Raw genomic sequence first — 19309 nt, forward strand, 5'->3', positions numbered from 1 at the left:
AGTAGCTGGAGAAAATCTAGATAGCGTGCACAGAGAGATGGTGCCCACCTGCATCTTGATGATGATAAATGGTACCTAAGGAGAGCCTTGGAGATGATAAATGCTGACAATGTTCATAAATATATTTCCCTCCATCTCATCAGACCTAAAGGGACAAACATCACTCATAATTACGGTGCCATTAAATAAGCATTTTTTTTATGCTTCTAGTTTTTCCATTAGTTTTTAAAGAATTGGTTCACCAGATTTCCAGATTAAAATACGTGATGGTACACATTCCGAAACAAAGTATGTAACAGATACAGAGACCGGAAGACAGCGACACTGAAAACGTCTCGGGAGCATTCCTTGGCCTTGGGTTCTAATGAGCGAAGCCTCTTCCCAAAGTGCTGCCCTCCTTTATGCCTTTCCACAAGAGCCATTATTGCCTTCATTATTCATCCCCTGAAATGCCTCCTGCTCTGCTTTCTTGGCAGACTTCCTGTTTCAGCTGAAACAATATTGAATTGAATTCCCTGCACAATATGATTTAGGATAGAATGGCAATAGTCAACCCATAGTGAGTGCTGGTCGCCGTGCTCTGCTGCATTCGTCTGTCCTCACACACCTAGGATGTAGGTGTTATGGGGATGAGGAGATGGCATTGCTCTCCCAGCCAAAGACCGGCAAGCCCCCTGAAGGTGAACAAGTTGCTTGTTACAGTGAAGGAGAATGTACATCTGGACAAACCAGGGGTGTGTCAGGAGGCGGGCTTTGGAAAGGCCTTCTTGTGGGATTTGGCTTGTGTGAGGTAATTTGGGGGAAGGTTTAAGGAAGCAGGGTTTTGCTCAGGCATGGATGCTGTCAGGAAGTAGGGGTGGTTTTATGATTGGGTATCTTAACCAATCTTAACTACATGGGAGGCAGAATGGAAGTGAGGCTAAAGCTATAGTTGGTAAAGAAGCAGCAGTCAATCCTCTTAGCCAGGATGGGGCTGTTTGGTCATTTTTGTGGCTTGGAAAATGCTCACGTTTTTGTCTATGTTCAGACACGATTACAGAGTGATCTTGATTTCATCTTGAACCATCGTGGACAGTCACAGAGGGGCCTTGTGTCATGGCAGTGTGCTGGAAATGGCTCATGTTGAGTAGGAGATCACCAGGGCCACAGCTGCGAGTGCCAGGTCAGCTCCTAGAAACGTCTAGGGCAGGCTGACGGTCACATGCCAGCTTCCAGATGTCAGGGGCTGCTTTTCTTTTTCCTGGGGGTGTAAAGAAGTTGAAGAGCTAGTCCAGTCACACAGCTCATGAGTTGAAGAGCCGTAATGTTCATACAGCTCCATCTGGTCTCTAAGCTCACACACTTAACAACAATTTGATCCCATTGGGCTTTCTTGAAACATCTGCCTTCATCTTCCTGGCTTTCCCAGAGGAATCCAACCAAGCTTCCTGGCATTTCTATGGAGAGAATTGGATCGAGTCTTGAGAACAACATTGTCCATTGACTTCAGTGGGAATCCACGCCTAATATGACCTCAACACACTCTGTTTCGATGACAGCTTCTTGCCCTCCACCTTCTATTTCTTTGTCGGAAATCAGATTTTATTCAAGTATTCACACTTACATTTAGAAACATCAGTCAATCATCCCCAGCGTTTTAGCTCCAGCCACTCCGTGTCTTCAGGTTAACAGAGCAACTGAACTGCTCTTTAACTTGTTCCTTTAGTATAGTAGAAAGTGCTGGGGAAACTTCCCCCAAGGATGTAGGAGTACAGACAGCCTGTGGCAGGCGAAACAGTGGAAAGAAACAGGCTAAAGAGTCAAAACAAACTGGGTTCAGAGGGGAGCTCTGCTACTTATTAGCAAGGTTACTTGGGCAAGATTAGTGACCATGGCCTCAGTGCTTTCATCTCTAAAGTGGGAATTAGAATGTCTGCCTCAAAACATGTACTGCTGTCATAAAACACCTAATGTTGATAACTTTATGGTTTTTGTCTATATTCTCTGCTATGTTCTATGTTCTAAGCTCCTGAGGGCTGGAATCAGGTATGACTTGTTCTCTGCTGTAGTCTCAGAAGCTTCATAGAAGAAGATGATGTAGATGTATGCACAGACGAAGACATAGACATAGTCATAGATGTAGATCTGGATCTGGATGTAGATGTAGACTGTAGATGTGGATGTGGATATGGACATGGATGCAGATGTAGGTGTAGGAATAGATCTGGATCTGGATCTGGATGTAGATGTAGACTGTAGATGTGGATGTGGATATGGACATGGATGCAGATGTAGGTGTAGGTATAGATCTGGATATGGGTCTGGATGTAGATGTAGACTGTAGATGTGCATGTGGATATGGACATGGATGCAGATGTAGGTGTAGGAATAGATCTGGATCTGGATCTGGATGTAGATGTAGACTGTAGATGTGGATGTGGATATGGACATGGATGCAGATGTAGGTGTAGGAATAGATCTGGATCTGGATCTGGATGTAGATGTAGACTGTAGATGTGGATGGGGATATGGACATGGATGCAGATGTAGATCTGGATATGGATCTGGAGGTAGATGTAGACGTAGTTGTAGATCTGAATATGACTATAGATGTAGATGTAAAACTGGATCCGGATCTGGATCTAGATGAAGGTGGAGATGTGGATATAATTAGGCCATGACTCTAATTAGCCTGGTATAGACCTTGTGGCCACTGCTGTGGGCCTGAAGAGAAAGCACACACTCTCCCCAACAAAGAGTCAATAGTGTCCTGTGTATGAGAGAACTGTCAGAAGGTTTCTACGTGCCAGTCTTTTATGTTCTTTTAATTTCTTAAATATACGAATTTGATATTAGATAGAAATGGATTTTTCATTAAGAAACGACAACATTTCATTGTCTCCCATTCATAAAGTGGCCGTCATCTGCTAAAGGCTTACATTCATGATCAAGAAGAGCTGACCTGGAGAAGCAAGTGGAAGTGTTGTATTTCATACATCTGAAATAGCCTCTCTGTTGTGACCATCCTGGCACCAGCTCAACCTAGCCACAAACAGTCTCTGAAGAATGAATTTTGGTGCCCTCACACTTGTGACTGAGTATCTGGAATCCGTTGGTGGTTAAAGTAAAATTGCTGGTGGAGAAAGAATTTTGCCACATCTATTCCTCGATTCTAACAAATCTTTAACCCTTTAGAGCAAGGGTGTAGTAGAAACATCCTCAGAAGGCAGAAAAAGAAGGGTGGACCTTGGTGTCACCAAAGCTAACACTATTTGAGGCAGGCACTGGGCTAAATGTTTTACATGCATTGCTTACATGCATTTTTTCACTTATTCTTTATAGCAATCCTGTGATTTATACCCATTTTACTGATGAAGGAAGTGAAGAGTTTCAATGCCTTACCCACAGTTAAGTTAGTCTGTCTTCAGAGCCTGTTTGAGCAGATGACTTGCTCTGTCCTGATTAGGTCGTATTGAGAGATTTCTCTCGCTCTATCTCTCTGTCTCTCTGTCTCTCTACCTCTCTCTCTCTCTCTCGTTCCTTCTCAGAGAAAAGCCATCAGGGTTGTTTGCCATGCTGGCCTCCTACCAGATGTCAAACTTCACATGAATCATTACCCAGATTAATCATGTCATAGCTTATTGAAGAGTGATTGTCTTTCTTCACAGGTGTGGGGAGCCTGCAATCATGTGGCTGCTTCATTTAATATCGTTCTACGTATCAGGGGAGAGTCAGTGGAGAATGGTGGGGGGCAGCAGCTGTGATCCCCAACCACTGCTGTTGGCTTTGATCTGCCCCAACCACAGCTGAGAGGCTGTAACCTCCGCGTGAAGCTAAGGGACAACTATTCCTGAGGAAACTGGTGGACAAGGAAGCATCGTATTCTTATCTAGACTGTGAACAGAGGTTTCCATATGTACCTGTTTGCCATGTGTGAGCAAGTCACCTGAAAATACTGATAGTCTGATGTAGAAAAAGCAAAGGACCCAAGGGTCCAAACATAGTAAAAGTAAATCGTGGCCACCAAGTTCACCTTTTGGTCACAAAAATCAAATGAGTCCCTGGATTTCTACTTTCATGGCATTCTATCTCTAGCTCTACTCGGGCTTGGCTGTTGTGGCAGTCCCCATTCAAAAGACAAGCCCGTGTTGGGCTCTGTACCCGTTGTTGGTAGGTGCAGGAGGCCACTTGGCTCAGTGACCAATCTAAGGCCTGTGTTGATACTGACCACTGAACTCTGTGCTTGTGAATGTCTTCTGGGTGGATCTCTGGAGCCACACGGCCACATGGATTTATGCAAGCATCGCCAGGTTTGCTGTTCCAGGGCCCTCGGCACCAGAAGAGAGATTCCTGTTAGGTTCAAGTGCTTAAGATCAGAGGGCATCAGGCTGACCTTGAACTAGGGCTCTTGGGTTGAGAAGGAAGCTTGTTTTCATTTCTGACTGCCTTTAAATCATCTTGAAGGTCAGGCATTCATTCAATAAACATTTTCTAAGCAAGTACTGTAGCCCAACAGTGGAAGTGAAAATATGAACCTGACACAGTCCCTGCCTTCAGAGACTGCAGAGTCACTTAGCGGAAACAGTCATAAATTTTGTAAAAATTATGATACAGTGTAAGAACCTGCTACATGCGAAGTATGCACCAAGTACAGTACTAGACAAAGCAGGAAACGGGTTGGCCAGAAAGGCTGCATAGAATTAATCAGAGTAGACACCGTGGATTGTATACCAGCCACGTGCTAAGTGCAGTATAGCATAATGATTAAGCACACAGGCTTCCGAGTTAGACCAAAGTTCATAGCTCAGCTGTGTCACTTACCACTGAGCAAATAACTCTCCAAGCCTCTGTTTCCTCCTATGTAAAATGGGAGAAGTAAGTAAACCTTGTATCTCCCTGACCCACCGTCAAGATGAGTCGTTCAGGCACACTGTCTCAGTTTCCTAGGGCTGCCATAACAAACTGCCACAACCTTGGTGACTTAAAAGGCCAGGAGTCTATTGTCTCACAGTTCCGGAGGCTACAGGTCGGAAACCAGGGTGTGGGCAGAGCGGTGCTCTCTCTGAAGCCTGGCGGGAGACTCTTTCCTCACCTCCTGGCTTCTGGCGGTTGCGGGCAATCCTTGTATTCTTGGCTTGTTGATGCGTCTCACCATCTCTTTCTTCATGTGGCGATCTCCTCTGCGTATCTGTGTCTCTGTCCAAATTTTCTTTTTCCTATAAGGACAACAGTCATATTAGATGTAGGGCCATGCTACATCAGTGTGACTTCATCTCGATTCCATCTGCAAAGACTGTATTTCCCAATGAGGTCACAGTCACAGGTTCCAGGTTGAGTGAATAGCGGCGGACACTGTTCAGCCCAGTGCACACACCAAGTAAGCACTCAATCAATACTAGCTTTTGAAATTCTGATAATTGTTAAACTCTAACAGCAAACCTTGGAGATAGGTATTATCCTCATTGAGCAATAAACTGAAATGTAAGAGTTAAGTAATTTATGCAAGGCTGTTCAACAAACAAGTTGCAGAACCAAGATGCAAACCTCTCTTGTCTGAATTTAAAGCCACAGTCATGCAGAAGCTTAAAGGAGCTGGTCCTGGTGCACAAATGGAAGCTGTCTGACCAGTGCTCAGAAGGGGATGTGAGGTGGGCAGGAAACCGATGGCCCTGAGCTGTAGATGGCAAGGCTGGAAGACCCCTGTATGCTTTATGAGCCAGACCCCCTCACTGTTCAGAAGAGAAGACAAAGACTCAGAAATTGGATGAGCTGTCCAAGGCCCTATATCTGGTTGGTGAAAGACCCTAGACGTCAATCCACATCTTTAGCCTCAGGGTCCTTTTTGTTTGTTTCTTCTTGAGGATGGCTCTGGGCAAGGCCAGCCCCCTGCAGGTGCACTAACCTTGCCTGTTTCTGGCAGACAGAAACATGTCCAGGATACCCTGGTCCTGTGGGATAGCTACTTACTTACATGGGAACTGGTCTGAGCTCCTCTGCCCCTCCACTCCCACCGCCAAAGAGCCTAGTTAGAAAGCTAAACTGATACAAAGGTTGAGACATCCTGAAATGCTGAAGGCTTCCTTGGAGAAGGTAATGTGGCAGCACTGATTCAATCTGGGAAAAGGCACAAAAGCGAGAAGGTCAGATGCAGAGCTTAATACTCCTGAGGTCGTGTCAGCAGAGACTCGGCAAACAGCACAGTGGGCCCTGGCTTCGACCAGAATGGGGTTAGCAACTGCTATCAGCCCCTCTGGACAGTCTTTCAAATCTATGGGATGAGAAAACATGTAAGAACTTGGAAGTGTGTCCTCTTGCTACTGCCAAGGCCTGGGGCTGAATGCCCTGCCTCAGCTCCCTCATCCTGTCGTCCATCTCCACACCACAGCCAGGGACCTTTCCAGTCCACAGCCTGGTCACACCTCCTCCCTCATTGCCACCAGCCTCATGACCTTCAGCATAAATGTCAAACTCCTTATCCCAGCTCAAAAGGCCGTGATGATCTGACATCCTTGTCCCTCCAGTATTACCCCAGGGCATCAGAAAGAAATATTTACACACTCACACACACATACACATTCTCCCTAATGTCACTCAGCTTCAGCCACACAGCTCTGATTATATCCCCACCAGCTTCAGTGCCTTTGCACCTACCTGATACCACCCCCCCACACTATCTCCTCCTACTTTCTTAACCTCTAATTGTCCTTAATGTATTTGTCCATCCAATTCTAGGAATCTATGCTAAAGAAATACTTGCACAGGTGCACAAAGATACATGTGCAAGGATGTTCATTGCTTTATTTTTTGCATTAAAGAAAAAATAGGAACAAGTCCATCAGCAGGGTAAATAACATGTGTGCATTGGAGCTGGGATGGGGCTGGACGGGTACTGATGAGCATGAAAAGAGCTCCATGGCACGGTGTATTGGGGCATCCCAGGAGGCAAGGGAGGTCACGTCCCTACATGGCGGGTGACCGCTCCCGTAACCCCGAGTAGAGTCTCGAGTAGGGGGTTGGAGGAAGGGTTGGGAAGGGAGTTTAATATCAGTGGACCCCAGGTCCCTAAAGGGCCAAGGTGTCCCTCACAAACCCCTCACTGGGTGTTCAGATAATGAAACATGTCTATTTGTGCTATTCTTTTATGACCGACATTTCACTTTGTCACTTTCAGTGACTAAATTAGAACCATCTGTAATGTTTACGAAGTGACACTGGACTCAGATGAAGCCAGTGCTGCTGTGCTCCTGGGTGTATTTGATGAAGGGTCAGAAAACCTGCATTCAAACTCTTAATCTACCGCTCCCTAGATCTGGAACTTGGGGCAAGTATTTTTGCTTACCTGTGTGCGCTTTACTTCCCTCATCTGTGCATCGAGGGAGGTGGACAACATAATCTGTGTTCTCTTTGTTGCAAGATTCCACTGGTTTATTCCTCTATGGCTTGTGCACTGTTAATAAGAATAATAATTGCTAATATATTTTTAGTGATTATTATGTGATAGGCACAGGGTAAGTTCTAAGCCCCTTACATGTATTAATCATTTTAAGCAGCATAGCAACTATGTGAAATAAATACTGTTATCTCTGTCTTATGGAAGAAGAAAACAAGGCCCAGAGACTAAGTATCTCGCCCAAAGTCAGAGAGCTAGAAAATTGTGGAGCTGGAACCTAATTCCAGGCAATCTGACTCCAGATTCCAGGACCTAACCATTCTGTTATGCGGCAATTAACAGTCCACCTTTCTACTGCTGCCTGATCTGAGGATTCGTACAAAAAAATTAGTGGTAAGGAAATGAATCTGAAGAGCTAAGGTGAAAAGTGTAGTGAATATGGAACAATTATCTGTAAGAGCCCACAGCCAAAGGCAAGCAATCTTTAAGCATTTTTATAGTGCATCATTTCCATATATCACAGTGTGCCTGTATCCGCATACTTATGTTTAACAAGTGCTACTGCTGCGTTCTTGGGCATTTTTTTCCTCTGAAAATAACATCATCAAACAGGCCTGGCATTGATGCTTTCAACTTTAATTTCACAGATGAAAGAACTCGGTGTCATCTTCTACAACTGCAGCTGCCTGGTCCTCGACTTGCAGAGGATATTCGCTTTATACAGCTCATTAAAATTCAAGAACAGAGTGCCTCTGACCTGGTCCAAGAGGCTCTATGGGGTCTATGACAACGAAAAGAAATTGCAGCTCCAGTTGAACGAGACCAAATCTCAAGCGTTTGTGTCGGTGAGTTGCTGCCTCTCTTTCCTCCTCCCTCCCTCCTCTGAAGATCCTTTATTAAGTTGGAATGTTCAAGTGTGATCTTGTGTTGGGCCAAAATGTGTTTGACAAATGCATCTGTCCCATCCTTTGAAGAGTTAAAATGTGTCAACTCTTATGCTCAACCCTATGCTGTCCCTAATGATAATAACAATAATAAATCTTAGTAATCGCTCCTGGTTTCAGATCCCTTGTGTTTTCTGATCTGTTCTCCACAATCGTCCTGTAGGGTGGACCCGGAATTGTGACCATGTTACAAATGATGATATTGAAGCTGATCTACCAGCACAAAGACCCTCAGGTGGCAGGTGCCAAGAGATGCACCGGCATTCAGGTCTTCTGACACCAGATCCTATTTTTGGTGCCCTGCATTAGTGATTTCAGACTTGATCTTAGCAATAAAAAACTTTGATGAAGTGCATCTGAGGGAACCCCAGTATATACAACAGACAAAAGCAGAGCTGTGGTACTTGATTGAGGCGGGAAGGCAAGAGGCCCACCCAGGAGGGCAGGGCTCAGCTCCCCGGCCTCTGGCTACACTGAAAACCACCATGCCACCCATCCCATCTTCCCCACCCTCCACCCCACTGCCCACACATCACAGCTGTCCCCGTGACGTTCCTGGGAGTGGGCAATGTAGACACCTGAACCCTGGTCCTCAAACTTTAAAGTACTTAAGAACCAGCTGGGGAGCCTGTTTAAAATGCAGATTTGCAGTCCCCTACCCTGACCCAGGATCTGATCCACTGGACCTGGGGGAGAGCTTAGAATGTTGCTTTCAGTCAGGCTTCTGAATTGATCCTGATGCTCAGAGAAACCTCTCTAAACTATGTTCCCAATTTAACACGGCTGTTTCTCCAATGATAAGCTGTGCTTTTATGCCAGCAATTTTTATGTCACTGAAGAGCATTTCATTGATGTGTGAACTGTATCATTTGGCTTATTAAAATGAAAGCACAATCTGAAAATTTAGAATGTAGCAATAGAGAGAAAAGAGGAAGTTGAAGTTGTTTGTCTTAAATAGCAAATTCACATAAATGTGAACAGCAGAAAATAGACTGTGAAAGATTTTCATCAAATAGAGCTAAACCCTTTTTTTGTCTGTGTAGATGCCAGTAACGCAGTAGCAAGTGGCATTTGCATAGGGCATCTTACTAACAAAATTACTTCATATGTTCACTGTCGTTTCCTCTCAAGACAACCTTGTAAGACAAGAAGGCCAGATATTGTTCTCAATTTGTAGATGGGTAGCAATAGGAAATTTGCCAAGGAACCCTTAATCCACCTTAAAACAGGGTGACATGACACCCAAAGGGACACTCGCTCCTCCAGGTTCCGTAGAACAGATGGGAAGCAGCGAGAAATAGATGAATTATGAGCAAATTTCAGATAATTGCTGGATTTCAAATTTACGATTTGAATCTCGGAGATAAGTGAATGTGGTTGTTGCATAAATTTAAATTCCGACCCTTAAACAGGTGAGGGAGTCCTCATTTGTTGATCCCAAAGTTTGTTGATTCGAGAGAGGGCCCAGGCCTTTAATGAAATCCACCAAAATGCAAAGCCTTTGTCATATTCTAGGGCACATTTACAAATTGCTTTTTATTCAACATTTTGCCACAAAATAAGTTGAGTTTTGAAACATTCTGTCAGGTATAGTCTTTTAAACTACGTAATGCCTTTATTTTCTATTTTTATTTATTATTTTATTTTCTAGTTCCTAATTAGTAAGAAGCCTACCTTTGAATTTCATTTTAACAGATATTAATTAAACATCAGTTTTGCAGAGGTGTATATGAAATCTTATAGTTATAAAATAAAGTCAGAAAACCCCACTGTTGGAATTGGTATCATTTGCCTAGAGTTCATTGATCTCAATTCTATCATAGCCTCTGTCACATTTTTATAACTACTACTTTATTGATCATCTATTTTTCAAGGCTCTGAGGTCATATACTGTACTCTCTTCATGTTGGTTTTCCCAGCACCTCCCTTAGGGCTCCCTAAAAGCAGAAATAAATTTGGATTGAATTTATTAGTAGTAATATTAATAAAAAGTTCTAAGTACACACAGTTTTATGAGTAGTACATGCCAACCAAATACCAAGACAAAGTTATTTAAGTCCAAAATATTTGTTGTAAAATATCTTAAAATAGTATATTATATTTTTGTAAGCTGACAGTCCCAAAACTAAATTAATGTACCCGCAAAATTATATTTGAAGACCTTAAGAATTGCCATTCCCAAAACTGGATTTGAGATGATTCACAACTTAGCATGGTTAAATACAAATTTTAAGTTATGATATAACTATGGGTTATTTATAATTTTCTTATGGAACACAGAGGTGGTTGGCTAGATTTAACGATGTGCTTTGTAGTACACTGGGGCCAGATGATTCCAATTTTCTTACATTTCCCATTGAAATCAGACAATGGGAATAATAGTTGGCTGAGGTTTTTGTCCTATCTTGTAAATTTCTTTTTAGAGCCCTTGAGATTATGCATTTGCTTTCCAAGATATAGACGAGTTAGTTCAAGGTCTGTTTTTACTGATCTGGGTGCTAGATAGGTCTCGCTTCTTGTTGTTTATTGTTTAGTTCATTTATCCGTCTGCTGTGGATACTCACATAGGTTTAGTGAGTGAGAGCAGACATTAACTAGAACTTGGTGCTGCTGTGAAAAATAACCATATTATATTCCCCACTATGTATTGTTATATTGCATTTTTTGCATATTTGCAATTATATTGCATTATATATGCATTTATGCATTTTGCAAATGCATTATATATGCATTTATTGCATATTATAATACCTCCACTATGTATTGTTAATTGCATTTTTAACAGCTTTATGGCGATATAACTTACATACCATAAAATTCATCTTTTTAAAGTGTACAATTCAGTGGATTTTAGTACAGTCATAGAATTTTGCAATCATCTCCACCCTGTAATTTTAGAATATTGTCATCACCACAAGGAAAAACGCCATCCCCATTAGCAGTCACTCCCCATTTCCCCTCCCTCAGCCCCTGACAACCACTAATCTACTTTCTGGTTCTAGGGATTTGCCTTTTTCTAGACATTTCATATAAATGGAGTAATACAGTGTGTAGTATTTTGTAACTGACTTCTCTTACTTAGTATGATGTTTTCCAAGTTCATTAATGTTGTGGCATGAATCAGACTTCATTCCTTTTTATGGCCAAATAATATTCCATTGTATGGATGTGCCACCTTTTGTTTATCCATCCATCAGCTGATGGGCATTGGTTGTTTCTACTTTTTGGCTATTGTGAATAGTGCTGCTATGAACAGTCGTGTACAGGTTTTTATTTGAATACCTGTTTTCAATTCTTTGGGGTTTATACTTAGGAGTGGAATTGTTGGGTAATGTGGTAACTCTATGTGGAACATTTTGAGACACTGACAAACGGTTTTCCAAATTGGCTGCACCATTTTGCAATTCCACTAGCAATAAATGAGGGTTTCAATTTCTCTGCTAATGCTCGTTATTTTCTGTTTCATTTTAGCATACTTCTAGTGGGTGTGAAATGTGGTTTTGATTTGCATATTTTAATATGCTTATTGGCTATTTGTATATCTTTTTAGAGAGCTGTCTTTCAAATCCTGTGCCCATTTTTCAATTAGATTACTTGAGTTTTTTATTATTGAGTTGTAAGAGTTCTTTATAAGTTCTGGATACAAGTACCTTTATCAGATATATGATTTGCAAATATTTCCGCCCATTCTGTGGGTTGTCTTTTCATATTTAATTATACTTTAACATATCTATTCTGGGAATGGAGTATAGACCTTTTAAAATCAGGAAACTATTATGAAATAAATCAGAAGCCTGTGAAGGCAAATATTTAATGAATGTGCAGAACAAGTGACATGCGTGTATAAATAGGCACTTCTTGATCTAAGAGAGCAACAGAGATTACCCAGAAGCATGGTGCCTCCAGAGCACTGACTGACTGGTGAAAGATCATCACAGAGCTGGAACAAAGAAGCGGATCTGCACATTCCACCCCTTCTCCTTTACTATGCAATACAGGAGTGTGCAGCGCAAGGCTCAGAAAATTGATTCAGGAGTGACAAGAGGGGAATTTAGCAACCTTCTCTCTAATTAAACAATGGGAACTAGTTAACTTCCTCTGCCAGATCACTAGATCATTTTTGTGTTGTGGTTTATTTATACCTTGAGCAAACATTTTTAAGCCACTAGTATATCCAGACACTATTTTCAAAGATAGAGGACTCTGGGACCCATAGTCAAGTACCACCTTGCGCCCAGGGAAAGGGGGACTAATACAAATGGCCATGCATCTCCATAATAAACACAGGAGCACCTGCCAGGCTCTAGGCACTGGCTCAGGCAATGGAGACATAGGCAAAAACAATAAGGCAACTGCAGATAAGGATCTGTTGACATATGGATGGACATGCCCAGCGTGAAGCCACTCCAGCTAGGAGTGCAGGTTGGAGGTCACACAAACTGTCCACACTTATTCATTTGAGAAGCACTTTCACATTCCTTCCACAAATATTTATTGAGTATATAATATGTGCTAAGCATGGCATGGCGCAAGGTACAGAGATAAAGAACCAAGCAGTTCACAAGCTGGTGGAGAAGTACACAGACAGATGAACACAATGCAATGTAACGTGTGGTAGAGTGAAGCTCCACGAAGCAGGAATCTTATTTTGATCACTATGTGTGCCAGTGCCTACACTTGAGCTAGGAGCCTGGCAGTAATATTTGCAGAATGAATGAAAGCAAGCACAGAAGAACTGGCCATTCTCTTCTTTAAGCCTCAGGGCAAACTAGTGTGGAAGGCACGTTGTTGTTATCTCCCCATTAGGAAGCCAGGCTCAGAAGACGTAAGGGGCTCACCCAACACACAGCAGGTTATAAATGCCAGAACGTGGCCTATGTCACCAAAGGCCCTATTTCCAAACTCGTCAGATAACAGCAAATGGAAAGAGACCAGTGACTCTCTGCCTAAACCGGTTCCTCCCCAAAACCAGCATCCAGTGTTGGGAACATGCAAGGAAATTCAGGAAATTTCTGACTGAAACAAAAATGTGGGCAATTGGACACATTTCAGAGTTGGCCTAGGCTCCCGTCTAGAGCTGAGATCCTAAGCTTCTCCACGAAGAACATTTAAAGCAGACCCAACAGGCTCAAAGAATTAAATAACTTGAATATTTAATTCAACGGAGATAGAAAAGTAAGTAAAATACGACCCTTAAAATCAGGCTAATGACAGTCTAGGCCAGAAGATGAGGCAGGTGTAAGTATAATTGTAGTTTTGAATATGCTAAATAATACAACAATAAATCCTCTTAGGGGAGGACAGGGGAGGGAGAAGTAGCCTCTGGGTGGGCGTATAAAAAAGTTTCATGGAGAAGACAGTGCTTGACCTGGAACTTGGAAAACGCCTAGGACTCTGATAGGCAGATAGGGACACACATTGGCGGAGGGGCTGCTGGGAGCAGAGGCAGGCAGATGAGAGCAGGGCCATGGGCTGGTGATGATTTCCATTTGGGGCACAGAGGGTATGGGAGCTACAAAAGAGAGGGGCAGAGAAAGGGGGAGACGGGTCACCGAGAGCCGTGGATCCATCCTCCCAGGGGGATCAGACTGGACTCCGAGACCAAGGGTCCCGAGAGTGACATGTGCGTGTTCGTTTGTTTGTTAAACATCATGGAGACGAGGAAATGAGTTAGGTAGAGATGTAGAAGCCCCAGCAAACAGCACTGGTGCCTGGGAGAGGGAGTGGGGAGGGGGGGGCGGACTGCAGGAGCTCTGTCTGCTGACAGATGGAGCATCTGTGAATGTGTGTGCTGGGCAATGAGGGTAAGAGGGTAAGACTAGCAGAAGGTTTTGTTCCTTTGTTTGATTTTTTTGTTATTTTTGTTTTGTTGCATTAGTTTTTTTTTAGAAGACTTGGGAGCTCATCTTCATTCCAAAAGAAAAATAATTTAAATGATCAAAAACTCATTCTGATGCTCACCTGCCAAGACAACTTTCTGAGAGCTGCCTCCCCGGACCCTCTCCTTTCTCACCCCACACTCCTCCCTCACCCCCGGCTCCTTCCTCACCCCCGCACTCCTTCAGGGTTGGGCGTCCAGTCCAACAGCTCCATCTTCCCTCCATCTACGCTGGGATGGGCATTCCCTCCAGCAGAGGGTGGGTAGTTGTTCCCGAACGTTTGACCAGGGACCTTGATGCCAGTACTGGTGGAGCATTTGGTGAGGGACCCAATACTTCCATTCCAGGCAGTTTCAGAAACTGTTTATTCAGCTTTTTGGTATTAAGCACCCCTTGCACTTTTTGTGCTCCTCCACTTGCTAGTCAGAGTAAGACAGGAACCAAGGCAACACTGTTTTCAGTCCTGTCCAGGAGAAAAACAATGAGAAAACCAAAATACATCTTTCCCCTTCTATAGCAACTTCATCTAAAAACGCTGTGTCTTTATGACATGGAAACCACTTTGAGCAACGTGAGAAAAATACCTCAAGTATAATTTGCCTGTTTTCTCATTTTGCTTCAGTCTCTCAGAATATCCTTCTTCTCTGTCTCTCCTGATGAATTCGGGCATCTTAATAACTCACTTGGCTTTTCCTCTAGAATTATTGATGACCCTTTCTCAACAATCAACACTCCTCTTCTTGACTGGATGAAGGATTCCATGGGAAAAAATGAGATTTTTACATCGTGTGTCTTGAACATTTTCATACCCACATCACCTTTCAAATGGAATGACTTCTGGGGTCAATTGCTTGCCATGTGTATATGTATGTATTATATGGTAATGCCTAAGAAAGTTAACAGCTGTGCCTGACAGGAATGGACGCCAGTGTCGCGTAAGTTCAAAGCTGGAGGACTTCTTGGGAAATCGGAGGTGTGTGTACTGAAAGCCAGAATTCCCTCCCAAAACAGACTTAGAGGACTGACTTGAGACCCATCCCACCACACTTTGATTTCTACATGCCTCAACTTAGATAGGATTGAACGTATATTTGTCTAATCTCATAAAGAACTGGAAAGTAGGTTTGTAAAAATTTAGTTAAAAGCCAAGATCCATGAAAACAGATTAAAAAACCAACAAAAAAGAGAAATCCCCAGATGACAAAAATTAATACTCTAAAAGCTTGGTTTTTGTGTCTTCACAGAATTCTCCCAAACTCTTTTGCCCTAAAAACAGAAGCTTTGACATAGACGCCATCTACAGCGTGATAGATGACGCCAAGCAGTACGTGTACATCGCGGTCATGGACTACCTGCCCATTTCCAGCACGAGCACCAAAAGGTGAGTGAGTGCACAGCCCCAGCCTAGAACCCATCTGCAGGGCCAGGCGCTAAGCTGGGGGCCACAGGAGAACCAGCCTGGACACTGAGATGCTGCCAGGTCGTGTTGGGTCTCACGCCCTTCAAATCTGTTTGGAGTGCAGTTGCCGCTTACCCATGAGGCATCTCCTCCCCTAGTCCCTTTTAAGGACTCAGGGTCTCACTGAGTGGGGGCTAGGTACCCTACAGAAGCACCTCAGTAGTTTACATTATAGGCATGAGTGCAACTTTAGAATGAACATTGGGTTGTTTTCAACTTGAAAATTATTTGAAAAATAAGTTAAAATTGTTTGAAAAAATATTTTTTGAAAATTATTGTTGAGATGTACTTGGTGGACATTCTGAAACTGAGTAGGTCTGGCAAGATTTTCCTTAAAGGTGGCATCACTTTGTTGTATTAATGTCGGGCTTCATTAATGCTAAATTTTTATCATATCTTTTCAACTTAAAGGAGAAAGAAACTTAAAATGTATATGTTCTCAGTCAGTCCATTCCTCTGCTTGAGGGAGAGCATCTTAAAAATGGAGAGTTTTTCAATGATTCATCAGTGTTTAAGTGTGGAAATACTTGAAATAAATTTAGGGGCAGAATGTATGCTCCTCAATCATTGTATATGCAAATGCATGGCCAGATCCTGGGTATTTCTCACTTTTGCTTTCTTGCTGGGAATACAGAGATTTGGGTGCTTGTAAAGATTTTGAATAATCCATTTAATTCAGAAAGTTTTCAAAGTGCACATTTCTGGGAGTACAACCTGAGACCTTTTTAATTTGGAAATTATAATTTCAAAATAACCATTTACTGAGGTTTAAATGATTACGTATGCCCTATATTGCTTGAATATTTTTCATATTGCTAACCTCACATATGCATAATATGCAACTTCTTTATGCAAATGACCCTTGTATTGCAAAAGGTGAGTTTCTCCCAGAAAGTGATTACTCCTGATGACCGTCAAAAAGCATTTTAAGCTGCAAGATGCACGTTATTAAAACGCTTTTACAGCCAGACCCAGTTGCCTAGTGGTTAAGTTCAGCATGCTCTGCTTTGGTGTCCTGGGTTCGGTTCCTGGGCGTGGACCTACACAACTTGTCAGTGGCCATGCTGTGCTGGTGGCTCACACACAAAAAGAGGAAGATTGGCAGTGGATGTTAGTTCAGGGCAAACTCCTTGGCAAAAAACAAAACAAAACACTTTTACTTTAAAATATTGTGTATCCTTTGAACATTCATGGAGTTTTTCACACATTCACATCTTTTCTATCCCTTCTTTTTATGTTTCTCCCATTTATTGTTTGTTTGGTTTTAGATTCAGCTTTAGACTTCAGCTCCTCTTTGGGATGATATTGAAACATAACAGATAGGTTTTACCTGATTTTGCTCTTATTCAAAAGGAGAAAGGTCAAGTTTATGGACTTACATGTTAGGATGGGGTGATGATTTCTTAGGATTGACGAAACCTTCATTTCATGAAGTCCCACAAACAGAATTAAGATCCTTCATGACCAGGGGGTAACGAATTAATATGGAGGATCTAAAGTATCTTGGAAATATAAAAGTTAGAGAAAATGAAAAGGACATTAAAGAACAAGAAATGCACCTGAAATTTTACATTTGGTTATTCATCTACTTTTTCACCTATTATTCAAAGGGCAGTTCTTTTATCATAATTATGATATTTCAAACCTGTCAGTGCCTTTAGCACTCAAAATGAAAAGTCATCAGAGACATAAGAAATAGTCCAAACATCCAAGTTATAATTAAATTCTTCTCAATCATATGAATGAAAAATTTTTTAAAAGTCAGACTGGTTACTTGTCTTCACTCATCCTGGGGAAATTTTTTAGGAGTAAATTCAACTTGAATAAACAAATAGATATTATCAAATATCAGTGTGTTAATATCCTACAAACTTAAATTTTAGTCTACATACTGCTAAACTTCAAATAAAAGAGAAAAAAATCCACATCCTCCCAAATTAGAAATGGTTGGTAACATGTAAAAAACCATATACTCCAATATATACAATGGAATACTACTCAGCCATAAAAAAGGACAAAGTCGTCCCATTCACAACAACATGGATAGAACTTGAGGGTATTATGTTGAGTGAAATAAGCCAGACAGAGAAAGACGAACTCTGTATGACTCCACTCATAGGTGGTAGTTAACATATAGACAAAGAGAACTGATCAGTGGTTACCAGGGGAAAGGGGAGTGGGGGGAGGGCACTAGGGGTGAAGTGGTGTACCTACAACATGACTAATAATGATGTACAACTGTAATTTGACAAGGTTGTTAACTACCATAATCTTAATAAATAAATTAATTAATTAAAATAAATTAAAAATTATTTAAAAAATTATATACTCCATCATTTAAAAAAATAAATAAATAAAAATAAATTAAAAAATTATTAAAAAACTATATACTCCATCATTTAGAGAAAGTGACTTCTACTTTTCAAAGAGGGAAGAAGTAAGTGAAACAATGATGTGTGGCTAAATAAATTATGCAGTAAAAAAATCAGAAGCCTTATTTCATTTCTTCCTGATTTAGCAATCAAGCTCTATTTCTTTAAGCAATTTACTTATTTATTTAGGTCTCAGTTTGGGCTTGTTCATTATTTCTTCAGTCATGTGAAATACATCTTTCAAAAGGAAATCAGTAAATATGTGAAGGATCAATGAAAATGTAGGCCAACAGCCAAGAATACTCTGTATGGCAAAGTTATCCTTCAGATATGAAGGAGAAATAAAGGATTTCCCAGACAAATAAAAGCTAAGGGAGTTCTCTGCCACTAGACCTGCCTTACAAAAATGGTGGAAGGAGCTCTTCAAACTGAAACAAAATAACAGAAATACACAAAACTCTCATTAAGGTGATAAATAGTCAGCCAGAATTAGAATACTGTAACTCTTTTCTAGAATAGTATATTAACTCTTAACTATAGCATAAAAGTTAAAGAAAAAGAGCATTAAAAATAACTGTAGCTAGTACAACTTGGTAATGAAATCACAGCATAAAAAGAGAGAATTTGTGACAGCAAAAAATAGAAAACAGGAAGAATAAAAGGATAGAACCTTTATAGGCAAATGAAGATAAATTGCTATCAGCAGAAAAAGGACTATTTTATCTATGAGAGATTATATGTAAACCTCATGGTAACCACAAAGCAAAAATCTAGAGCACAGACATGAAATATAAAAAAAGGAAAGACTGAGCAAATCATCATAGAAAACCAACTTACAATTGTAGTCCGAAATGGAAGGGGAAAAAAAGCAATGGAAATATAAAATAACTGGAAGGCAAAAGATAAAATGGCAGTAGTAAATTCTTATATATCAGTAATCACCCTAAATGTAAATAGATTGAACTCACCAATCAAAAGGCATAGAGTCACTGGCTGGATTAAAAAAAACAAGACCCAACTATATGCTGCCTGCAGGAGACTCATTTCAGCTCTAAACACACATGTAGGCTCAAAGTAAAAAGATGGAAGATAATATTCCAAGCAAATGGAAATGAAAAGAAGGTGAGCATAACCATATTTATATCAGACAAAATAGACTTCAAGCCAAAAAAGGGTAACAAGAGACAACGAAGGTTATTATATAATGATAAAGGGTTAATACATCAAGAAGTATTAACAATTGTAAATATATATGCTCCCAACACCCAAGCACCGAAACATATTAA

The 19309-nt window shown here is 41.3% G+C and overlaps 1 protein-coding gene across 8 annotated transcripts in view; it reads left to right on the plus strand.

Annotated features, from left to right (window-relative positions):
* PLD5 (phospholipase D family member 5) overlaps positions 1-19309 on the plus strand; it is a 359670-nt gene that overhangs the window by 313249 nt on the left and 27112 nt on the right. For all 8 annotated transcript variants that reach the window (XM_023632621.2, XM_070256062.1, XM_070256066.1 and 5 more), the window contains 2 exons: positions 8017-8214; positions 15437-15573. In XM_023632621.2, coding sequence (XP_023488389.1) covers positions 8017-8214; positions 15437-15573 — 335 coding nt within the window. The remainder of the gene's footprint in view (positions 1-8016; positions 8215-15436; positions 15574-19309) is intronic.

The sequence above is a fragment of the Equus caballus genome, chromosome 30 (assembly GCF_041296265.1).
Source record: "Equus caballus isolate H_3958 breed thoroughbred chromosome 30, TB-T2T, whole genome shotgun sequence".
Lineage (NCBI taxonomy): Eukaryota > Metazoa > Chordata > Mammalia > Perissodactyla > Equidae > Equus > Equus caballus.